General features: G+C 43.2%; 1 protein-coding gene across 1 annotated transcript in view; it reads right to left on the bottom strand.

The window, feature by feature from the left end:
- The window catches only part of ankfn1a (ankyrin repeat and fibronectin type III domain containing 1a), a 233,311-nt gene that overhangs the window by 183,537 nt on the left and 23,621 nt on the right, over positions 1-26,153 (bottom strand). The window contains exon 5 of the mRNA XM_024009062.2: positions 7,194-7,465. Within this exon, the coding sequence (XP_023864830.1) occupies positions 7,194-7,465 (272 nt within the window). The remainder of the gene's footprint in view (positions 1-7,193; positions 7,466-26,153) is intronic.

Here is a 26,153-nt window from a genome sequence, read left to right as displayed (position 1 = left end):
GGGACAAGTCTCTGAATGTCCTTGAGTGGCCCAGCTAGAGCCCGGATTTGAACCGGATCTAATATCTCTGGAGACCTGAAAATAGCTATGCAGCAACACTCCCCATCCAACCAGACAGAGCTTAAGAGGATCTGGGAGAATGGGAGAAACTGATTGGACATGGTTCGCGCTTTCAGTTTTCGAGCAAAACACTGGATTTAACCATGGCAAGGTCAATATGGCAGAATACAAACAGAGTGGTCATTCCATCCGCGAGGCAATCAAACAGGCAAAACGTCAGTATAGAGACAAAGTGGAGTCGTAATTCAACGGCTCAGACACGAGACGTATGTGGTAGGGTCTACAGACAATCACGGACTACAAAAGGAAAACCAGCCACGTCGCGGACACCGACGTCTTACTTCTGGACAAGCTAAACACGTTCTTTGCCTGCTTTGAGGATAACACAGTGCTCTCCTTCTCTGTGGCCGATGTGAGTAAAACATTGAAATATGTTAACCCTCGCAAAGATGCTGGCCCAGACGGATCCCTAGCCGCGTTCTCAGAGCATGCGCAGACCAGCTGGTTGGTGTGTTTACGGACATATTCAATCTCTCCCTATCTCAGTCTGCTGTCCCCACATGCTTCAAGGTGGTCACCATTGTTCCTGTTCCCAGGAAAGCAAAGGTAACTGAACTAAATGACTATCGCCCCGTAAGACTCACTTCTGTCATCATAAAGTGCTTTGAGAGACTAGTCAAGAATCATATCACCTCCACCTTACCTGTCACCCTAGACACACTTCAATTTGCTTACCGCCCCAATAGGTTCATTGATGATGCAATCGCCATCACACTGCTCTATTCCATTTGGACAAGAGGAATACCTATGTAAGAATTCTGTTAATTGACTATAGCTCAGCATTCAACAACATAGTCCCCTCAAAGCTCCTCATTAAGTGAGGCCCTGGGTCTGAACCCCGCCCTGTGCAATTGGGTTATGGACTTCCTGACAGGCCGCCCCCAGGTGGTGAAGGTAGGAAACAACACCTCCACTTCACTGATCCTCAACACTGGGGTACCACAAGGGTGCATGCTCAGCCCCCCCCCCCCCTGTACTCCCTGTTCACCCATGACTGTGTGGCCATACACGCCTCCAAGTCAAGAGGCTGAAGAAATTTGGCTTGTCACCTAAAACCCTCACAAACTTTTACAGACGCACAATTGAGAGCATCCTGCCGGGCTGTATCAACGCCTGGTATGGCAACTGCACCGCCAACAACCGCAGGACTTTAATAATGTCACTTTAATAATGTTTATATATCTTGCATTACTCATCTCATACTGTATGTATATACTATATTATCTACTGTATTTTAGTCTATGCCACTCTGACATTGCTCGTCCATATATTTATACATTCTTAATTCCATTCCTTTACTTAGATTTGTGTGTATTAGGTATTTGTTGTGAAATTGTTAGATAATACTTGTTAGATATTGCTACACTGTCGGAACTAGAAGCACAAGCATTTCGCTACACCCACAATAACATCTGCTAAACACGTGTATGTGATCAATAAAATTTGATTTGATACTCCCCAAATACAGGTGTGCCAAGCTTGTAGCGTCATATCCAAGAAGACTTGGGTAATCGCTGCCAAAGGTGCTTCAACAAAGTACTGAGTAAAGGGTTTTTATGTTTAATAAATGTGCAAACATTTCTAAAAACCTGTTTTTGCTTTGTCATTATGGGGTATTGTGTGTAGATTGAAGAGACATTTTTTTTATACATTTTAAAATAAAGCTGTAAAGTATAAGGGATTTGAATACTTTCCGAATGCACTGTATATAGTTCATACAGTAGCATAATTAACAGGTGAAGATTACAGCTGTAAGCAGTTGGCAAGGAGAGACGTGTGTTTGCGGATTATTGTAGGCTTAACTCATTATACCAGTAGCGTGTGTACGTGCATGAAATGATGCTGTAAGTACACCTGCTGTTATATCAACAGGACAATTGGGGTCGAACGTAACATCAGCATTCTACAACTCCCTCTTGACTTCCGAAATTAGTTTATCAGCACACACACACACACACACACACACACACACACACACACACACACAACACACACACACACACACACACACACACACACACCACACACACACACACACAACCCACAACAACACCACACACCACACACACACACACACACACACACACACACACACACACACACACGATGATGTAGTTAGAGACATGTGCACCGGTACCTGTACCTGATAGTGTTTACCACTACCTACTGTAACATTTGTCTCTCTTGCAATAATACATGGATTGTACAGAAAAGCCCCAAACAAGCAATTTGTTCAGTCAATTTTGGGATGCTCCTGGATAAAAGCAGAGAGGCACTGAGAGTCTGGAAACGTACCCTGTTATATAGGAATTCAATGGCAGTCAGTCAAAGTGAGACTGACAGAGACGGACAGGTTTGATGTTTATTGTTGTGCTAAACAGGGATCATCTAGAAGAGAAACCCCAGCATTGACTCTCTGTCAAAATAAAGGGGGGGAAAAACAAGGTGATAGGAAATATGGAGCTGGAGACTAAGGTAAATAGATAACCCCGTCACCTTAAAAGTAGCAGAAGAAGAGGTCCAGAGTAGACTTAAGAGTCAGAGAGGACAAGCTTGACCCTTTTAGTCTTTAGGGGAAACATCCCCACTACACAGAAAAAAATCAACAGCTCAAACAAGGACCATTCCCCACATGGCAGCCTAATGAAAATATGTGTGTAGAATTAGTGAGATGTGTGTCTAGAGAAAATGCGTGTGAAAGTGTGTGTAGACTGTGTGTACAGTGTGTGGGGATTATTTGCCACTGAGCTGTGGGGACTGCGTTTCTGCGGTGTATAATGTGTGTGTGTGGCTGAGTGTGTGTGTGTGTGGGTTTTATGCTGTGGTGTTTGACTAATAGACAGGCTGAAGGTGGGTCTGGACTCCTGATGGCTGTGGCAGACACCGGAGAATATACCGAGCACGAAAAGAGGAGAGGAGAAGGAGAGGAGATGAGAAAAGAAGGGGAATGGGGGGGTGCAGTTAATAACATTACAGAACAACAGTGTTACAAAAGAAACTACCCATGCAGCTCCACGCTCAAATTACTATATTTACAAAGTAGAAAGACAGATCTTTTCCTCCTCAGACAGCATCAAGGCCATTTCAGCAGCCCGCCTGCCACCTGTCGTGCTGTGCTGTGCTGCACTGCGCTCCCCTCTCAGAACCGAGACAAACTTTCCACAAAAACAAAAGGCCGTTCCCGCTCGTCTTTTATGACACCCAAGGCAAATAGAGCTGTGGATTTTCCATCGGGAGCCTAAGTGACGGGCCTGGGAGAAAAACACTGGAATAGTTGTGTCACTAAGCGGTCTGTCTCTCTCCATCTCTCTCTCCTACTTTAGAGACATTGGTTACATTTTTACCTGACTAACTCATCCGGAATGACATTTCTGCTATGGCTAGAGGTAAAATACATTGGCTGTACCTCAAATAACACCATTTGCCCAAATAGTCCATTAGTTTGGGATAGAGCCATTATTTCTTTGTATCTGGCTCTGGCTAAAAGTAGTGCACTACATAGGTAATAACTAGATGTTATCTAAGAATGAGTAAGGAGAAAGAGAAAAGGCCAAAAAAGGAAGTAGATGTGTTTTTATGACATCCTCTGTGAGTCAGCAGTCCCATAGCTCTACCCAGGATTCATAGGGAGATTTGGACCTGATATTGACAGTTACGGGTAACAATGGCTGACTTACTGGAAGATGGTCCAGAAACAGAGGGGCTTATCAGCCAGTACATATGGAGATAATATCCAACAGACATGACTGAAATTCAACTGTAATGAGACAAAGAGAAAATGCAGTAGAATGTTTGGCTAAAACATAGAAGGAACATGCTTAGAGGGCTTGGAAGTGATCAGGCCTACTTATTACCTAACCATCAAATGGTGGCAAAACAAATCCCCCTTAAATTCGATCTCTCAAGGACGTCATTCTGTCAACTAGAGTTTCAATGTTACATCAGAGACGCTGGGACTTTCCTCCCACACACATTAGACCTGTTTCCTAATCAGCCACACAGTCAGTCAGGGAAAACTTTGGGCCATGGTAATGTCAGAGGAGGATATTAGATCTGGCTATGATACAGTTGCTTAGCGACTGTTTCACACCGTTTCAGACTGACGTATGACTCTATATGTATTGCGATTCAATACTGTGATTTTATTAAGATTCCATGGTCCAAACATATTGCTGACCTTATGTCTGCTGTAGAGGGACAAGAGAGAGCCATGAGAAAATGAGTTTGCTGAAAACAAATTGCCTCCTTATTTAAAAAGAAGACGGAGAACAAGTTTTGGTGCAGGTAGAGCAAACTAAAGCAAAAATATTATTGCGATACTGTCAAAACGATACGACAGAGTATTTATTGTCAAAAATAATATTCAGATATGTAACTGCATCGATTTTCCCCCCATCACTAGGATTATTGTGGTATGTCAATACTGTATCTGTTGATCAGTTTGAAAACCCAGCACCGAGCTTCTGCTTCACGGCAACACAAAACACTTCATTGCACCAAAGCGATACATTGCTCTGTATAGCTCTTGCTCCATTAATCTTTCCTCGATTCCTCCCATCCTCGCCTCCTTCTCAAAACTGAAGAAAGTCAGAGTGGAAGGACTTTGGACCTTCTAATCAAATATGATTGAGAAGGAAGAAAAGAGAGAGGACGCAATGAGGTTCCTTCCATAACCCCTCACCTGGAAGCGGAGAGACAATTCAGCAACTCTTGGAGGAGAATGGAAGTGAATTAAAAAAGCGTATTTATTGCTCAAAGTTTCAGCTTTTCGCCACCTTCAGAGTTTTTTCTACAACTGCCATTGTCCTCCAAGAGTTGCTGAATCTCCTTTTTGCTTCAGGTTTCTCCTCAATTCATTCACTTTGGTTGGAGAGGGTTACGCCAGTGTTCCCTTCCCATAACCACTCATCTTCACAGGGTCAGAAGTGGTCAACTAAAGAATACCTCCTCTAACCCCTCATCTTTAGGTCCTGTTGCCAACCAGGAGAAAATCAAGGCCGTTCTCACTACAATAAAGGTCAAGCTGTTTGAAAACCCACCACAGAGCAACTGCACAGCAACCAAAAACACTTAATTGTGCCAAAGCACATTACTCTGTATGGCTCCTTCACAAGTTATCTTTACTCGATTCCTCCCATCCACTCTCCTTGCCTCCTTTTCAAAACTCATTGTAGAAGAAGGTAAAAGAGTGAAAGGCCCTTGAGTGAAGGGCTCTTGGACTTTCTACTCCAAACTATGATTGAGAAGGAAGCGAGGAGGGAGGATGCAATGAAACACAGAAAGACAACTTGAGAAAGAATCCTTTTAAATCTATTAATAAACATAATCTCCATGCAGAACACAGGAAACCAGAACCAGTCTCAGTCATTAATGTAGCATAACGTCAACCTACATCCCTGTTCACCGACTGACCTTTTAACCCCCTTGGGTTGCTTTTCAAAATATTTTCAATACTTCTGTGTACCCCATGTCCCTCCAATACGTATGTATTTTGAAGAGGGCCCTCAAGATATTCCTAATTCTGACAACACAACATACTCAGTGGCCTACCAAAACCTACAGATAAAACTAGCAGCAGAGACCTGAAATGTGCAGAGTTCAAGTGAATTCTCCAGCTGGCTGCCACCTACAAGGGATCAGCGACCGGGAGTAAGGATAAAGCAGGGCAGGCAACTACGGGTGATAAGATGTAACACTGGATTCCAATACCATCATTAGTTAGGTTTTTAGACACTAAATATAGTTTTGTTAATGTGTTTCTCTCTTAATCATGTTCATGTCCTTGTATCTTATGTGAGCAGGACATTTTCTTCATGGCAAACTCCCAAAGTGCTCCATTGTGGAACATGTATTTGTGTAAATAAAACCCATCTACTCTAATTTGGGTAAATGTTTTCAGATAGTCGTCCTGTCTTCCAGTGCCTCATCAGAGGAAGGTTAGGAGGCAGGTCTGCTCTGTGCTGTGCCAAGCCCAGACTGACTGAATGACTCATAGCAGTGTGGGAAGGCTACAGAATGTACTACTCAGGAAACAGTCATACCTAACATTTGAGGAGGTTTAGGTGAGGTTTTCAAGAGAAGTGTTCTGTACCGTGTTATATAAAAACACTTACCCTAGAGGTATCGAAGTAATGCAGAAGAGGCATGGCATATTGTTTGATTGGCAGACGACAAAAGGAATGGAGAAACTCTACAGACATTATACAATAGACTTGCATACGCCCTTACACTCTCTTTCTCTCTGACAGACACACACTTACCCTGCTGCACAAAGTCTAAAACATGCACATACCATGCCCTTGGGGTATAAGATTCTATCTGCGCAAAGCATAGTTCTGAGATATTGAGCATCAAAGTTTTCACATCCCAGATCGCAGAACTGTTTTGTAGTGAATTCTTATTTCATAACCCATAAAGGTCCTCGTCTTAAAGGTACCTAACGTGCAGAGTATCAAAATCCTGTGGATTTGTAAATCCATTTTATTAGGGTGCAATCTTATGGCTCTGAAATATAAATCTGGATCTGGGACTTCTGAATAAGACATGTTCAGTTTTTATGAAAACTGTAGCTATTTGAATACACAAATGATAGAATAACACTATTTTACCAAGATAGAGTCAGAACACATCATCAAATACTAAGATCAACAGACGAATTACTGTCATGACTGAACAACAACATGCCATCATTTCCTTTCAGATTTCTGACAGTGTTGGGATTTTGTTTCTTCTTGCGTGACATTATTGCTGGCTAGATTAACCTAGACCATACTTCGAGGGAGATGGCAGAGACATGTGTTCCGAATGGTCCATTTGTATTTGCTCAGGCTTGCAGATAGAACCTTATAGCGGCAAATTCAAATGGGTGTATGCAGAGATAACTTTCTAAAATCTAACTTCATAGACATACGAAGAACCATCTAAAAATCATGTATATATGACTAACTCGTTTATGACAAAAATGTCAGATAGAACCTTATAGTCCCAAGGTCTCAAAACTCTCTCTTAGTCACACAACCACGACACACACACACACATATTTACATTACATTTCTGCACAGTCCTGTACTCACATGTATGTTCCTGAGTTTCTTCTTGCCTCTCTCCAGCCTGCTGAGGAGTCTGTGCTGCTGCTGCTCTCTGGGCGCCGACTGCATCAGACGGTCGTCAACGGATACAGTCTTCCTCAGAGCCGCCCGCTCACCCGCTGTCTCTCCCTCACCCGCTGCTGTTGCTGTCTCATCCAGGGGGAGGCTTCTCACACCCGGGGCCGGTGCTGGGGTTGGGGCCTGGGCTGATGATATGGGAGATGGCTCTGTTCTGTCGAAGTCCCGCTGCACTGAGCCTGGACAACAGAAACCAGAGATGCACCACTGATAACCTACACCAGCATAGACAAAGAGAGATAGTATACAACGCCACACACACACATACGAGCACACATACATGCATACGCACACACACACACACACATTCAGAAAGCAATGGCACACAAAAACAAAATATATAGAGATCAATAGACAATTAGAGAGAAAGAGAAAAGGAGAGAACTGAAGGAATACAAGTGGACATATTGTGTGGGAGTGAATTGCTCCTGTGGCACCGTCTTAGATAGAACACCAGGATTAATAGTCTCGCTTTGTCTGCAAACAAACAAAACTTAACTGGTCTCTGGTCACCTCAAAGATATGTGCAATCTCAAGCAAACACCTCAAACACACACACAAACACGTACAAACATATACACAAACACACACGCACATTTAATCTGCTGTTTTCCTCTCTTCCCAGCTGTCAGGTGAGGCGGTTTCATCTTTCTCTCTGCTCAGTGTGTCTGTCTGCTGTTGTGTGTGTGTGTGTGTGTGTGTGTGTGTGTGTGTGTATTTGTGTGACACAAACAAGCACGCACACACACACGGGAACAATATCAATTGCATACTCCTTGCGTCCTCTCTCCTTGTCTCCTCCTCAAAACCCATTGGATGAGAATGTCAGAGGTCCCTCCCCTCTGACCTTCTCCTCAAATATGGTTTGAGGAGGCGGCGAGATGAGAGGATGCGAGGAGTATGCAATTGAGATCATCCCATACACACATATATGCTCAAACACTCAGCAGACACTAGCACACTTTTAAGCTGGTGTACTCAGACAGAAAACATGATCAAAGTCAAGAAACTTCATACCAGACTAATAGAAAAATAATTATACTTGATAGACATATGAAGAGATGTCACACACACAAATCTGCTGTCCTTCTCGCTTCCCTCCAACTTTCTCAGGTGAGGCGGTTTCATGTTTCACTCTGCTCACTGTGTTTGTCTGTCGGCTGTTGCGAGAGTGTGAGTATGTTTATGTGATAAACATACAGATACGGTTGTGTGTGTATGTATGTGTGCATGCAAGCGTGTGTCTTTGTGTGTGTCTGTGTGCACGCGAGTGTGGGTGTGTCTGCGTGCACGTGAGCGTGAGCGTGTCTGCAGTAGAACGTATCAGGCTCGTCTCATGGGCTAGCTCAACACCTGAGAGCAGCTCTGTACTGGCAAAATGACAGAAGCCCTAACCAGCCCATTAAATCTGCATGAAGGCCTCATTCAGCCTATACACAACCCTTTTATTATTAGAACTACCATTCAAAGCCAATATTAGCTCAGACTTAAGGATATCCCACATAGGTCTGGCCAATATGTACAAAATATCAAAACACAGTATTTTTCTCATTTTTGAAGGTAGGACGGTATTTGGCGTTTCTGAATAATACGTTTTAAATATGCTTTATTGGTAGTTCATGGCAACAAATGAAAATCGAAGTGGTTTTAGTGGGCTTTCTCCATTCTGATTGCTTTATACTGTTCAACCAAACTTCAACCCAAAATATTAGGAGCACAAAACTGACAGTGAACTATTCCTATTTGTAGAACATTAAGTAGGAATCAAAATCCTATTTTGTAGCCTCAAACTCCGGTACTCAAGCAATGGTTTCCATTTGCATAGTTATTTGTTCATTTCAAGCATTCAATTGCAGCATTTTCAAACATTTCTTAATTTCCTGCACTAATTTGTTATTGTTTACCCACTGTCACATTTCTTTTGTCTTTGTATGCCTCTATTTTGTAAAAATAATCGTACAAAATATATTTTATTAGAATAATTATCCTCTGACTGTTTATTTTTCACCTTCAATTGCAGATCTTACATTCGCCACAAGGAGTAGTCGGCCAATTTCCAGGGGTCTATTTGGCAAGCTTGCCCTCCCGAAGTTGTTGACTTGTCATCCTAGAAAATGTCCAGCTGCAGATTAGGCACGCTGAGGCTGTCTGTTATGCATACCTCAAAGCGCATGCGTATCAGATAGTACAGTATGTGCGCACATTTGTTGGTCGCCTGAGTCAGTACCTTTGTTCCAGGGCATCAGCGTACTACGCACATACCAGTCGGCGCACTAGCTCTGGCCCGGGCCGTTATGTTAACCACTGTTGCTTGTGCAGCTAGCAAAGATTTTTATAAGTAAACCAAGATAGACCACAGCCTGTCGTTTCCAATGGGAACAAATTAGTCATAATGGGCAGAACAAGCAAGGAGGTGGGCAGAGCCAAGCACAAGCTAGTGAGATCCTATTTGCCTGTTATGGCATGCATCTGCATATTTACGTTCCCTATATTTCCGTTGGGGAATGCCTACTCTGTGAAGTGCGCGTGTGCAATAAGTCAATTCGCAATCCTTCTGAACAGTGCAATTTCTTACAACTTTGGCAAATGGGCAAAGTCTACAAAACTTAGTCCACTCTGCTCAAAACAGATTCTACTTTTGGGAACAGAAAACTGTTGAGATCAAAAGTTTAATCAATGCGAAAATTTGCTACCATATTTGGTAGTGAGTGGAAATGCTAAGCAGATGCTTCACATTTATACATCCAGTGAAATATCGATCTCATTGTTCCACCTGTGTAGCTATTACACACTAGCTAGCTAGCACGCTAGTACCCAAGCTAGTGCACATTAGCTATCTAGCAGCCTGGTACACACTAGCTAGCTTGTACACACTAGCTAGTTAATACACACTAGCTAGCTAGTACACACTAGCTGTAGTACACACTAGCTGTAGTACACACTAGCTAGTACCTAGCTTCTAATTCTAAATGTAATGTCAACACCAGTGCTGTTGGTGGTGGTAAGGCACCATTTGACCTGTCTGAGCTTTTATGTCTCACAGTGTCTGTATCCTGAGAATGTATCTGCTGGATCAGTACTCAGCTGTTAGCAACTTCTTATTGGCGATAAAAATGGATTGATTGCTATAATTGTTTTAGTCAGTGAATTATTTAATGTAAAAAATGTATTAAACATGAAAATACTGTTATAGAAGGTCAAGTAAAAACCCAAACCAGAGCTTGAATGAATACCGATATCTTTTTTAACGGTTTACCGCCAAGCCCTAATCCCACAGACACTCTGTTCATTACAATATAGTGGGTATTACACATAATAATTAATATTTTATAGTAGTAAGATACAAAATAAAAATAAAACCCTATACAATTCCTATACTTAAATATACTTCGCTTAACTTTAAAATGGACACTTAACACCCAGTTTAGTCACACTTTATTTGGATAGTCTGGATTTTTTTTTTTTGGGGATAGTCTGGATTGTCATAAAATCAACAAACTATTTGTTGATAAGCAACTGCTTGCTAACGTTACAGTTAGGTTTAGAATTAAGGTTAGGGTCATGGTTAGGGCTAGGGCTAGGGTTCAGTTTAGGGTTAGGATAAGGGTTAAGGTTAGGGTTGGATGTAGGGTTAGTAGGATTAGTGGAAATGTTACTGATAGTCTACAGATGGACTATCCAAATAAAGTATCATCTGGCACTTGCAACACCAGGGTTGTGGGATCAATTCCCGGGGGACCAGTACGAAAATGTATGCATTCACTCCTGTAAGTCGCTCTGGATAATAGTGTCTGCTAAATTAGTCAAATGTAATGTAAACTCATTGTATATACTCAAGTGACTATCATGTGCTTTACACTAAAGTAGAATAGAGGCTGTGAGAACTATAGTAAAAAGCAGTGGGTGGCGATGACACCCCGCAGGTGATCGCTGACAGATTGCGGCCAACATCTGCTTTTAGTCGTTAGTCTTTGTGGTGTGCTTTTTCCTATATATCTCTGGTTAGTATGTATACTGCTCTAGAGAGCTCTCCAGACATGTGTGTGTGTGTGTGTGTGTGTGTGTGTGTGTGTGTGTGTGTGTGTGTGTGTGTGTGTTGTTGATGTAGAGACTCTCAGACCATATGTGTTGTGTGTGTGTGTGTTTGTTGATGTAGAGAGCTCTCCAGACATATGTGTGTGTGTGTGTGTGTTGTTGATGTAGAGAGCTCTCCAGATAAGTGTGTGTGTGTTGTGTGTGTGTGTGTGTGTGTGTGTGTGTGTGTGTGTGTGTGTGTGTGTGTGTGTGTGTGTGTGTGTGTTGTTGCTGCAGTAGAGAGTTCTACAAACCACACTGGTAGGCAACACTACTCATCCGAAGGCCCCTGTAATTCAAGACCATCCATCATCATCATCACCATCAATCACCTCTTGGCGCACGGATCCCTTTAACGGGATCATTTTCGTAAACACCCGCTGAATTGCAGAGCGCCAAATAAATAAAAAAATTGAAATATACCAAAACACAGCTTAGCTTGTTGTTAATCCACCTATCGTGTCAGATTTTGAAAATATGCTTTACAGCGAAAGCAATCCAAGCGTTTGTGAGTTGATCGATCACTAGACAAAACATTTCCTCAGGTTTTCGCCTGCAAAATCAGTTCTGTTATACTCACAGACAATATTTTGACAGTTTTAGAAACGTTAGCGTGTTTTCTATCCTAATCTGTCAATTATATGCATATTCTAGCATCTGGGCCTGAGAAATAGGCAGCTTACATTGGGAACGTTATTTTTTCCAAACATAAAAATTCTGCCCCCTAGCTTCAAGAGGTTTACATAAGGCTAGGTAGTTTCTAAAGTACTGTCTGGAGGGGCTGGGGGAACCAATAGGGCTTCACAAACAGTGAGTCACCTCATGACCAGTATCTTCTTCAGGGGTGCAGACTTTTGTTCCAGCACAGCATTAACACAACTGATTTCACTAAATTAAGTGCTTGTCAAGCCATTGGTTAGTTAGTTGAATACCAGTCTGTAGCTTTTCAGAGTGGGGTATGTTGAGCAAAAGGGTAAATTGAGCAACCCTTTCTAGGAAACCATACACAAAATGTATAATTTGACCAAATATTTAGGAAGAGGTCATCATTTAATGGAGTCTGCAAAGGAAGAAACCACATGGAAAAAGTGGTAGGCAAGTTAGATCCAAAAAACAGATTTTCAAATGAATTTATTGTGTTAGAGGTATCATTAAGCTTGTATCTAAACCAAAGTAGATAATTTTAAGATTATTCTATACACCAGTTGGGGTCTCTATAATCTTCAACATGAGGTCCAAACCTAGCATGGAAATGCATCCTTGTATGTGCTAAAATATTCAAAATGTTTGCCTTGGGGTAAGCTGAGCCAATGGCTATGGGGTACGTTGAGCCAATGGCTATGGGGTACGTTGAGCCAATGGCTGAGCCAAAGGCAAGTTGAGCAAATTAAAGTGTTTTCTTCCCATACGTAATGCAAGGCATTATTGCTCAGATCGAAGGTAACAACAGGGCCTGGCCTATGTTAAAAGTGAAAAGTGTTTGTTAGGCGTTAAGCCTGTATTAAAATGTGCTTAAAATTATTAAATTACAAAAAAGTAAGTGTGGTTGTGTTGAATTGTGTTTGAGAAATAAAGATAGAAATAGTTTTAAAAAGATAGTGGTATTATCTCATTCAGTACAGAAATGTGCAGGCGGCTTAATTTACCCTGACACGTGGCTCAACTTACCACAGAGACCACTTTTTTTGGACAAGCTGTGTTTTCAAAACTGTAATGTTTACATTAATTCTGATTATTTCCAGGGATACACAACATCCTGAAATGTATGTAGATAATCTATCTTTGTTAGAAATAATACTATATTTCCCTTGACTGAGTGATGCTGAATGTAGAAAAATGGCTCAACTTACCCCACTCTCCCCTATACTACAAAGCATAACCAATGAGTTAACCAGTTAACGTTGATGAACAACCAGAAATAACTATTGATTGTCTTGTTCATTAAGAAAGCTAAACTTAGATAAGTGTTTTGATTGTTGAGTCAATAAGGCCATGCCCATTTCAAGCTTATCTTAAAAATAAAAATAAAGGCTATTTTAGAACATTTAGGCAAGTTAGCTGGCTAACTCATTGATCCTGCTTTGTTGTATTGATCCTGCTTTGTTGTATACCCCTCAGGCTCAGGGTTGGTGGCTAGTCATAAAGTGTATGAAATATAGGATTCCGTCACCGCCATGGTGACCCATACTGCTCACCACATGCTGTGTACTGGGGATAATTAAAGGGAGTGGTCCTACTGTGAGTAGCCATTTAGATGTCCAGGTGACATGAGTTAGGATTTAAAAAAATATTTACTAGGCAAGTCAGTTAAGGACAAATTCTTATTTACAATGACAGCCTAGGAACAGTGGGTTAACTGCCTTGTTCAGGGGCAGAACGACAGACTTTTACCTTGGCAGCTCGGGGATTCAATCTAGCAACATTTTGGTTACTGGCCCAACGCTCGAACCACTAGGCTACCTGCCACCCAAACAAATAAAGAGTAGACATCTTTCTTTTCCAGAAAATGTTCCATTTTTGAAAGCCCTCCCCATCACCATATGTTTTAAATGACTACTGACTTTGCTGATAGCTGTGTTAATGAAGAAAAGTTTGACTTACTATGACTGATATTTATTTACTTATTAGAAATTTTGCAGGCTGAAATCTCTTGAGATGCACCATCTTGTTTTCAAGTGTCAAAAAAAAAAAGAATACTTAGTAACAAGAATAATATTTCAAATACTGTCTAATAATAATAACAATGAAAAAATCATTTAAAAAACGTAAATTAACATCATTAAAAAAAGTTATTGGACAACTTCTAATAGGCCGAAAACTAATAAAGACTACAGCTACAACTACTAATACAACTTATAAAAATAAGTATCTATACAGTGCCTTCAGAAAGTATTCATACCCCTTGACTTAATCCACATGTTGTTATTTTATAGCCTGAATTAAAATGTATTAAATATTTATTTTTTCTCACCCACCAACACACAATTCCCCATAATGACAAAGTGAAAACAAGTTTAGACATTTTTGCAAATTTATTGAAAATGAAATATCTCATTTATATTTAGTACCGGTCAAAAGTTTGGACACACATACTCATTCCAGGGCTCATGAGGTAGTCACCTGGAATGCATTTCAATTAACAGGTGTGCCTTCTTAAAAGTTAATTTGTGGAATTTCTTTCCAACTTAATGTGTTTGAGCCAATCAGTTGTGTTGTGACAAGGTAGGGGTGGTATACAGAAGATAGTCCTATTTGGTAAAAGACCAAGTCCATATGAAGAACAGCTCAAATAAGCAAAAAGAAACGACAGTCCATCATTACTTTAAGACATGAAGGTCAGTCAATTCCCAAAATTTGAAGAACTTGCAGTTGCAAAAACCATCAAGCGCTATGATGAAACTGGCTCTCATGAGGACCGTCACAGGAAAGGAAGACCCAGAGTTACCTCTGCTGCCTTACAAATTGCAGCACAAATAAATGCTTCACAGAGTTCCAAGTAACGGACACATCTCAACATCAACTGTTTAGAGGAGGTAACTCTGGGTCTTCCTTTCCTGTGGCAGGCCTTCACGGTTGAATTGCTGCAAAGAAACCACTACTAAAGGACACCAATAATAATAAGAGACTTGCTTGGGGCAAGAAACATGAGCAATGGACAGACCGGTGGAAATCTGTCCGTTGGTCTGATGAGTTCAAATTGAACATTTTTGGTTCCAACCGAAAATCTTTATGAGATGCAAAGTAGGTGAACGGATGATCTCTGCATGTGTGGTTCCCACTGTGAAGCATGGAGGAGGAGGTGTGATGGTGTGGGGGTGCTTTGCTGGTGACACTGTCAGTGATTTATTTAGAATTCAAGGCACACTTAATCAGCATGGCTACCACAGCATTCTGCAGCGATACGCCATCCCATCTGGTTTGTGCTTAGTGGGACTATCATTTGTTTTTCAACAGGACAATGATCCAAAACACCTCCAGGCTGTGTAGAGTGATAGAGTACTGTATCAGATGACCTGGCCTCCACATTCGTCTGACCTCAACCCAATTGAGATGGTTTGGGATGAGTTGGACCAGAGTGAAGGAAAAGCAGCCAACAAGGGCTCAGCATATGTGGGAACTCCTTCAAGACTGTTGGAAAAGCATTCTTCATGAAGCTAGTTGAGAGAATGCCAAGAGTGTGCAAAGCTGTCATCAAGGCAAATGGTGGCTACTTTGAAGAATCTCAAATATAAAACATATTTTGATTTGTTTAACACTTTTTTGATTACTACATGATTCCATATGTGTTATTTCATAGTGTTGATGTCTTCACTATTATTCTAAAATGTAGAAAATAGTAAAAATAAAGAAAGAACATTGAATGAGTGGGTGTGTCCAAACTTTTGACTGGTACTGTATTATTCTTACCCCTTTACTATGACACTCCAAACTGAGCTCAGGTGCATCCAATAGCACCTGTGGCTAGGGCTGTGGCAGTCACAAAATTTAGTCAGCCAGTGATTGTCAAGCAAATAACTGTCGATCTCGCAGTAATTTACCGTTAATTAACAAACACATTGAGTATCTCTTGGCTTTCACACATAGACTACAAGCCACTGATGCAGACCTTTGGAACGTCTACATTTGAAAAAGTCGAATAAATCCATGTATTATAGCCTACACCTTCACAATAAATCCATTATTTATTTTAGACAGGTCTAAAGAAGCATGATATGAAGAAAATATAGTCTATTTCAGAAGAACAGAATAGCATACTCTGAGTTTTCCTTATGTTAGGTCCTGATGTGGCTATGCCAAATGGCTGTGGGCCATTTAGCAGACAAGATTTGCTTAGAATTCTGTGGCATTATTTTATAGTATGAAGAATACAAGTGAACCAAGCTGAATAAAATATTAATATTTTCTCCAAATGATCTGAGGGAGTGCGCACATGCGGCTATTCTGTGTTGAGCGGTTAACAAAGAAATAGGTACTCCTATATGCTTAATTTAGAGTTATTAATGTAAGTTTAGTTGTTCTACAAACATTGGGCTATATGTTTAGATTTTTTATAGATTTTAAGGCTGCGTGATGCAACTAATGATGATTTGAAAAAAGTCACTTGAAAGGCATGAGCTCTGCTTTATTTTTTGCGCAGGCTGTACACACTTCATTAGTCTCTCATTCACAATTTGACAAGCACTTGATAATGCTATGAATTTCACGTCGGTGTCCCCTTTTTGGCTGTAATGCACCCTAAAAAAATCCATGCGTTTGTTGTGCCCTTCTCCCTGAGTGCTGCGCGCTCTCCATCATGTGATCGCTTTTTTCTCATAGGCTTTTTTTTATATTTTATTTTACCGTTATTTTACCAGGTAAGTTGACTGAGAACACGTTCTCATTTGCAGCAACGACCTGGGGAATAGTTACAGGGGAGAGGAGGGGGATGAATGAGCCAATTGTAAACTGGGGATTATTAGGTGACCGTGATGGTTGAGGGCCAGATTGGGAATTTAGCCAGGACACCGGGGTTAACACCCCTACTCTTACGATAAGTGCCATGGGATCTTTAATGACCTCAGAGAGTCAGGACACCCGTTTAACGTCCCATCCGAAAGACGGCACCCTACACAGAGCAGTGTCCCCAATCACTGCCCTGGGGCATTGGGATCTTTGTTTAGACCAGAGGAGAGAGTGCCTCCTACTGGCCCTCCAACACCACTTCCAGCAGCACCTGGTCTCCCATCCAGGGACTGACCAGGACCAACCCTGCTTAGCTTCAGAAGCAAGCCAGCAGTGGTATGCAGGGTGGTATGCTGCTGGCATTCCATTTCTGCTGTACAGTTGATAAAAGTGAAGACAGACACACCGGGGACGCAACTGCAACTTAATTCACAATTGATAAGCTAATACATGTCATTTATGCATTTAAATAGCGAATGGAGGGTGCTTTCTCATGATTCATTTTCATGGCAGGCTATACTCCTGTTGTAAAGATAAGCAATGTGCTTAATATTAGGAAAGTTGAGAAATAAATATAGTAGGCCTAGCCTATAGAAAGCTGATGGGATCCTCTTTTTAATAGAGACAATCACTCTGTTTTCTCCCGCAATTGCATAACCTATAGAAATGTTGCACAATATGAGCTCATGAGCTCTCATGAAGTGTTGGATTTTATTTTTGATTACATTTGCATTGATGTCAGAGTGATTAGAGGGACAAAAGAGTGCTGAGTACCAGGCAGTTAGTAAGTTTGGTAGGCTACTAATGACCAAGAGCAGCATCAGAGCTTGGAGAAGCCTAATTACCGTAACTAAACGGTCACGTGGAATTTGACTGCCTTCATGACACGTGACCACAGGTGTGGCGGTAATACGGTCACCGCAACAGCCCTACCTGTGGCCAATTAAATTGTTTGGAAATGATTTAGAAAAAAGCACACCTGTCTATATAAGTTCCCACAGTTGACAGTGCATGTCAGAGAGAAAACAACTAATCCAATTGAACATGCTTCGAACTAATGATGAGTGTTTGAAGTGGAGGGAGTACAGGTGTTATTAGCATGTCTCTCGAGGAGACTAAAAATAGATTGTGGCATGGAAAAATGTAATATTCTTCAGAAGGAATCGGGTAATTGGTTAAGGGAGGAGGATTGGAAGGAAAGAGAGAGGAGGTTGAAAAGAATGAGGGAGGCAGAAGATGGGTTTGAATCTGTTGAAGCTAGCAATAACAAGGGAGAGGGTATGTCGAGGAAGATTGGTGTCAAGTTCAAACAGAGTGAGCCAGACGCCAGTTCGAATTCTGGAGGTGAAATGAAAGAGGTAGAAAGTGTTGTGAGGAGCTCGGAGCCCGAGCCTTGCATTGATGGACATGATTATGATAAAGATATGTTTGGCCCGGTAGGAATGAGAATTTTGAAGAGGATGGAAGCAGGCCTTTTGGCTGATTCATGGGTAGTTTCAGGTTGGGTGGAAACGATGGTGGGTGCTGTTGAGTCGGTGAAGGTAACCCGAAGTGGACTTGTGATGTTTGTTTGTTTCTTCAGATGAGAGGGAGCAGATGCTCTGTGCGACGCAACTTTGGTCAAGATCTGTTTCTTAGGAACTAGGCACCACTGAAAGGAGTGATTTCTGAGGTATCATTAGGTGTGGAAGTTGAAGATTCCTGGTGTTTGTGACACCAGCCGTTTGGTGCAACGCAGACCCGGTGGTGAGCGTGGTGAAACAGTCACTGTCAGTCCTTCTGCGCTTTGAGTCAGAGTCTCTACCTGACAAATTCATAGTAGGATATATCAGTTAACCTGTTAGAGCTTTTGTGCCGAACCCACTGCTGTATTTCAGGTGCCACGTTTATGGTCATGTTGCAGCAGTGTGTAGGAGGGAGATTCCAAGATGTGGGAAGTGTGCAGGAGGGCATGGGATAGAGGATTGTGTCGTTTCGGTGGATAAGGTTGCTTGTGTCGACTGTAGGGGTACACATGTTGGTGGGGATCGGAAGTGTCCGGTGCGAGAGAGACAGGTTGAGGTGGCTAGAGTCAGAGTTGTGCGGAAGGTGTCGTATGCTAAGGCTGGTGAAGAAAGTAGAGGAGGATGGGTCAAGGGTCAGGGAATCTGAGAGGATCCCTGTGAATAGTAGATCTAGCACAGAGGAATAGGCCAATGAGTGATACATGCTTCAGTAAGGTTGGATTCTTAGCATTCATAGCAATGGTTATCAACTGTACAGCAGAAATGGAATGTAAATCACAGAAAATAGTGGTGGCAGCTGCAGAAGTACTTGGGTGTGCAATAGTTGACTTCAGAAGAGTTACAGGGTGTGTGGAGTGGTAGTGTCCCGTCCTCTCAGCCCGTTGGCCTGGGGTAGGATCAGATAGGGCTAAAGTAGTGGAATTAGGTGCTGGGTTTTAATGAGTATAGGTTTAATTGGTAGGGTAATTAAAATATGTTTATTTTTTTCAGTTCCCCTTTCCCATTTTGTATCACAAAGTGTAATGGATCTATACCATAGTTCAGTTGGGGGCGGTAATGCAACATATTGGATGCACACCACCACTAAACCTCACTGAAGAAGAAGAAGCATGCATGTCAGAGCAGAAACTATACCATGACGTCCCCACTATCTGTCGATCTCCGAGATTGAATTGTGATGAGGCATATATCTGGGGAAGTGTATAAAACAATTTCTAGAGTGTTGAAGGCAACAGCATAGTGGTCTCCATCATTGGGAAGTGGAAAAATATGGAACTACCCAGAGCTGGCCGTCCAACCAAACTGAGCAACCGGGCAAAAAAGACCTTGGTCCGGGTCCAGCCAAAGCCCAGACTTGAATCCCATTGGAAATCTGTGGAAAGACTTGAAGATTGCTGTTCACTGCCACGCCATATGTAATTTAACAGAGCGAAAAAAATCCGCAAGGAAAAATGGGAGAAAATCCCCAAATCCAGATGTACAAAGCCGATACAGACATACCCAACATGACACAAAGCTTTAATTGTCACGACTTCTGCCAAAGTTGGTCCCTCTCCTTGTTCGGGCGGCATTCGGCGTCACCGGCTTTCTAGTTGCCACCGATCCATGTTTCATTTTCGTTTGGTTTTGTCTTCATCATACACACCTGATTTCTATTCCATTAATTATGTTCCTTATTTAACCCTCTGGCTTCCCTCTCTGTTTTGTGCGTTATTGTTTGTCATGTGGGTTAGTGTTCTTGTGCTTCGGATTATTTTGTGTTTTCCTTGTTGGAACATTATCTTTATTTTTGAGTAAACTTTCGGACTATACTCATATCTGTGTCCTGCGCCTGACTCCGCATTTTTTCCATTCACCAACACCCTCACATTAATTTCAATAACGTTTCAAAAAAATTTTTTTTTGTCATTATGGGGTATTGTGTGTAGATGGGTGAGATACAATTTTTTTTAATCCATTTTGAATACATGTTCTAACACAACAAAATGTGGAATTAGTCAAGGGGTATAAAAACTTTCTGAAGGCACTGTAACTTCATATTTACAAATGTCTTTACATTGTGATGTTTCTATTAGTTCAAAACACAAACAGTTTGTTCAAAACATTTGAAAAGAGCTTTCTTAAATTCATTGTGTGATTTTAATGCACTGATTTCTGTAGGTAAATTATTCCAGTCATTTCGGCCTTTGAATCTGAAAGATCTTACTGATACAGTTGAAGTCACCTTAGCTAAATACATACACCTTAGCTAAATACATTTAAACTCCGTTTTTCACAATTCCTGACATTTAATCCCAGTAAAAATTCCCTGTTTTACGTCAGTTAGGATCACCACTTAATTTTAAGAATGTGAAATGTCAGAATAATAGTAGAGAGAATGATTTATTTCAGATTTTATTTATTTCATCACATTCCCAGTGGGTCAGAAGTTTACATGCACTCAATTAGTATTTGGTAGCATTGCCTTTAAATTGTTTAACGTGGGTCAAACGTTTCTGGTAGCCTTCCACAAGCTTCCCACAATTAGATGGGTGAATTTTGGCCCATTCCCCCTGACAGAGCTGGTGTAACTGAGTCAGGTTTGTAGGCCTCCTTGTTCGCACACACTTTTTCAGTTCTGCCCATACATTTTCTATAGGATTGAGTTCAGGGCTTTGTGATGGCCACTCCAATACCTTGCCTTTGTTGTCCTTAATCCATTTTGCCACAACTTTGGAAGTATGCTTGGGGTCATAGTCCATTTGGAAGACCAAGCTTTAACTTCCTGACTGATGTCTTGAGATGTTGCTTCAATATATACACATAATTTTCCTCCCTCATGATGTCATCTATTTTGTGAAGTGCACCAGTCCCTCCTGCAGCAAAGCTCCCCACTACATGATGCTGCCACCCCTGTGCTTCTAGGTTGGGATGGTGTTCTTCGGCTTGCAAGCTTCACCCTTTCTCCTCCAAACATAACGATGGTCATTATGGCCACACAGTTCTATTTTTGTTTCATCAGACCAGAGGACAGTTCTCCAAAAAGTACGATCTTTGTCCCAATGTGCAGTTGCAAACCATAGTCTGGCTTTTTTTAATGGCGGTTTTGGAGCAGTGGCTTCTTCCTTGCTGAGCGGCCTTTCAGGTTGTGTCGAAATAGGACTCATTTTACTGTGGATATAGATACTTTTGTACTAGTTCCCTCCAGCATCTTCACAAGGTCCTTTGCTGTTGTTCTGGGATTGATTTGCACTTTTAGCACCTAAGTACATTCATCTCCAGGAGACAGAACACGTCTCCTTCCTGAGCGGTATGACGGCTGCGTGGTCCCATGGTGTTTATATTTGCGTACTATTGTTTGTACAGATGAACGTGGTACCTTCAGGCATTTTTGGAAATTGCTCCCAAGGATGAACCAGACTTGTGGAGGTCTACAATTTTTTTTCTGAGGTCTTGGCTGATTTCTTTTGATTTTCCCATGATGTCAAGCAAAGAGGCACTGAGTTTGAAGGTAGGCCTTGAAATACATCCACAGGTACACCTCCATATCAGAAGCTTCTAAAGCCATGACATCATTTTCAGTAATTTTCCAAGCTGTTTAAAAGGCACAGTCAACTTAGTGTATATAACATTCTGACCCACTGGAATTGTGACACAGTGGAATTATAAGTGAAATAATCTGTCTATAAACAATAGTTGGATTTTTTTTTGAAAAGAGTTAAAAAAACAAATTGAAAAGAGTGACCTCAGCAGGGTTTCGCCTGCTAAATAAGTTCTGTTATACTCACAGACATGATGCAAACAGTTTTAGAAACTTCAGAGTGTTTTCTATCCAAATCTACTAATATGCATATCTTATCTTCTGGGGATGTGTCACACCCTGGCCTTAGTTATCTTTGTTTTCATTATTATTTTAGTTAGGTCCAGGGTGTGACATGGGGAAGTATATGTTTTGGGTTGTCTAGGGGTTTGTAGGTTTAATGGGAAATGACTTGTCTAGGTGTTGTAGTTGTCGATGGCTGCCTGGATTGGTTCTCAATTAGAGACAGCTTGGGTTTATTGTCTCTAATTGGGAGCCATATTAAGGCAGCCATGGGCATCATTGTGTTTGTGGGTAATTGTCTATGTTCTATGTTGCATGTGTGCACTAGTTCTTTATTAGCTTCACGTTCGTCTGTTTGTTGTTTTGTTTCGTTTTCCTTCTTATAATAAAAAGAAGATGTATTTGCACACGCTGCGCCTTGGTCATCTCTCTCTCCTAAGACGATCGTGACAGAATTACCCACCAATCTAGGACCAAGCGGCGTGTCAAGCGGCAACAGGACCCACCTACACAGGATTCATGGACATGGGAGGAGATACTGGATGGTAAGGGACCTTGGGTACAACCGGGAGAATATCGTCTCCCTCGTGAAGAGCTGGAGGCAGCTAAAGCCGAGAGGAGGCGATATGAGGAGGCAGCACGGAAGCAAGGCTGGAAGCCCGTGAGTACAACCCAAAAATTTCTTGGGGGGGGCCTTAAAGGAGTGTGGCGAAGTCAGGTAGGAGACCTGCGCCTACTCCCTGTACTTACCGTGGAGAGCGAAAGTACGGGCAGACACCGTGTTACGCAGTAGAGCGCATGGTGTCTCCTGTACGCGTGCATAGCCCGGTTCGGTACATTCCAGCTCCACGTATCGGCCGGGCTAAATTGAGCGTTGAGCCGGATGTCATGAAGCCGGCCCAACGTATCTGCCACCAGTGCGTCTCCTCGGGCCGGCTTACATGGCACCAGCCTTACGTATGGTGTCCCCGGTTCGCCTACATAGCCCGGTGCGGGTTATTCACCTCCCCGCACTGGTCGGCGACGGGGAGCATACAACCAGGTAAGGTTGGACAGGCTCAGTGCTCAAGGAGCCAGTACGCCTGCACGGTCCGGTATTTCCGGCGCCACCTCCCGCTCCAGCCCAGTACCACCAGTGCCTACACCACGCACCAGGCTTCCTGTGCGTCTTCAGAGCCCTGTGCCTCCTCCACGCACTAGCTCTATGGTGCGTGTCTCCAGCCCTTTACCACCAGTGCCAACACCACGCACCAAGCCTCCTATGTGTCCCCAGAGTCCTGTGCGTCCTGTTGCTGCTCCCCGCACTAGCCCTGAGATGCGTGTCCTCAGCGCCGGTACCACCAGTTCCGGCACACGCACTAGGCCTAATGTGCGTCCCCAGGGTCCAGCATGCCGCTTCCTCTCCCCGCACTAGCCTGAACGTGCGTGTCCTTAGCCCGGTACCTCCAGTTCCGGCACCACGCACCAGGCCTACAGTGCGTCTCAGCCGGCCAGAGTCTGCCCGTCTGCCCAACGGCGCCTGAACTGCCCGTCTGCCCAACGGCGGCCTGAACTGCCCGTCTGCCAACGGCGCCTTACTGCCCGTCTGCCCAACGGCGCCTGTACTGCCCGTCTGCCCAACGCCGTCTGAACTGTCCGTCTGCCATGAGTCTTCAAAGCCGCCCGTTCTGTACTGAGCCTGCAAAGCCGCCCGTCTGCCATGAGCCTTCAGAGCCGTCTGCCAGACAGGAGCCGCCAGAGCCTTACCGCCAGACAGGATCAGCCAGAGCCTTCCGCCAGACAGGATCAGCCAGAGCCTTCGCCAGACAGGGATCAGCCAGAAGCCTTCGCCAGACAGGATCAGCCAGAGCTCCGCCAGACAGGATCAGCCAGAGCCGTCGCCAGCCAGATCAGCCAGATCCGTCCCCAGCCAGGATCAGCCAGATCCGTCAGCCAGCCATGAGCAGCCAGATCCGTCAGCCAGCCATGAGCAGCCAAGATCCGTCAGCCAGCCATGAGCAAGCCAGATCCGTCAGCCAGCATGAGCAGCCAGATCCGTCAGCCAGCCATGAGCAGCCAGATCCGTCAGCCAGCCATGAGCAGCCAGATCGTCAGCCAGCCATGAGCAGCCAGATCCGTCAGCCAGCCATGAGCAGCCAGATCCGTCAGCCAGCCATGAGAAGCCCAATCCGTCAGCCAGCCATGAGCAGCCAGATACGTCAGCCAGCCATGAGCAGCCAGATACTCAGCCAGCCATTGAGCAGCCAGATCCGTCAGCCAGCCATGAGCAGCCAGATCCGGTCAGCCAGCCATGAAGCAGCCAGATCCGTCAGCCAGCCATGAGCAGCCAGATACGTCAGCCAGCCATGAGCAGCCAGATCGCGTCAGCCAGCATGAGCAGCCAGATCCGTCAGCCAGCCATGAGCAGCCCAGCCAGGATCCGCCAGAGCCGTCCAGCCAGGATCCGCCGGACCATCCAGCCAGGATCCGCCAGCCAGTCCGGTGCTGTCCCTCAGTCCGGAGCTGCCGTCCCTCAGTCCGGAGCTGCCCCTTATCCTGGTGCTGCCCCTTAGTCCGGTGCTGCCCCTTAGGTCCGGTGCTGCCCTTAGTCCGGTGCTCCCCTTAGTCCGGTGCTGCCCCTTAGTCCGGTGCCTGCCCTTAGTCCGGGTGCTGCCGCCCTTAATCCAGTGGGGTTAAGTTGGAGGGTGGTCATTTGGGAGGAGGCTACGAAAGCGGGTAGTGACTATGGTGGGGTGGGGCCACGACCAGTGCCAGAGCCGCCACCGTGGACAGACGCCCACCCAGACCCCCCCTAGACTTTATGCTGGTGCGCCCGAGTTCGCACCTTAAGGGAGGGGGGTTATGTCACACCCTGGCCTTAGTTATCTTTGTTTTCATTATTATTTTAGTTAGGGTCAGGTGTGACATGGGGAAGTATGTGTTTTTGGGTTGTCTAGGGGTTTGTAGTTTAATGGGAAATGTCTTGTCTAGGTGTTTGTATGTCGATGGCTGCCTGGATTGGTTTCTCAATTAGAGACAGCTGTGGTTTATTGTCTCTAATTGGGAGCCATATTTAAGGCAGCATGGGCATCATGTGTTTGTGGGTAATTGTCTATGTTCTATGTTGCATGTGTGCACTAGTTCTTTATTAGCTTCACGTTCGTCTGTTTGTTGTTTTGTTTCGTTTTCCTTCTTATAATAAAAAATGTATTTTGCACACGCTGCGCCTTGGTCATCTCTCTCTCCTATAGACGATCGTGACAGGATGAGTAGCTGGCAGTTGAATTGGGTATGCTTTTCATCCAAATGTGAAAATGCTGCCCCCTATCCTAGAGAAGTTAACAAGACATGTGTGGAGTGGTTGAAAAAACGAGTTTTAATGACTCCATCATAAGTGTATGTAAACTTCCGACTTCAACTGTATGTGTTATGTGATTTGTGGTTAGTCTTACCTAGCACCTTAAAGGACAATTCCACAAATGTTTCACCTCATGTTCATTATCTCCAGCAGAATACCAGTTATACATATGTGACAACGGCACAGCTTTTAAATCACAGTTTTCTTACTTTTTAATTCTACCTGTGATCGTTCACAGAAGAGCCTAATTTTTTAGGGACCTTTTATCTTTTTTAACCACATATCATGGAAAACGAGCCACTTTTCACATATGTAGACACCGGGTTAGGTGCCGTATACTGATGCCGAGGTGTTTGTGAAAAAGTGGCGGAATTGCCACCTTTAAGAGTGAATTCACTAAAAAGTCCTCTGGTAAGATATCACTGCTTAATGACTAAAATGCTAAAGCAAATTGGATCTTTAAATTATTCTGAAAGTTCTGAAATGTGAATTGCAGTCGATGTAAATTATTCATAAATGCATTCAGAATGTTAACGTAGCAGCGCGTAATGATCTTCAATGCTTTTCCAATCATGTATTAGCAAACAAAAAACATGATGATACTAATGTTTGCCTCTCCGCCAGTGGAACACTGAGGACAGCTCCGAACCTAGAAACACTTCATTGCTGCCGATAAATTAGGGAAAAAGGAAGTAAACTCTCTCCTG

Source organism: Salvelinus sp. IW2-2015, linkage group LG18, assembly GCF_002910315.2.
Source record: "Salvelinus sp. IW2-2015 linkage group LG18, ASM291031v2, whole genome shotgun sequence".
In the NCBI taxonomy this organism is placed as follows: domain Eukaryota; kingdom Metazoa; phylum Chordata; class Actinopteri; order Salmoniformes; family Salmonidae; genus Salvelinus; species Salvelinus sp. IW2-2015.
This window is presented reverse-complemented; position numbering and strand designations above follow the sequence as displayed.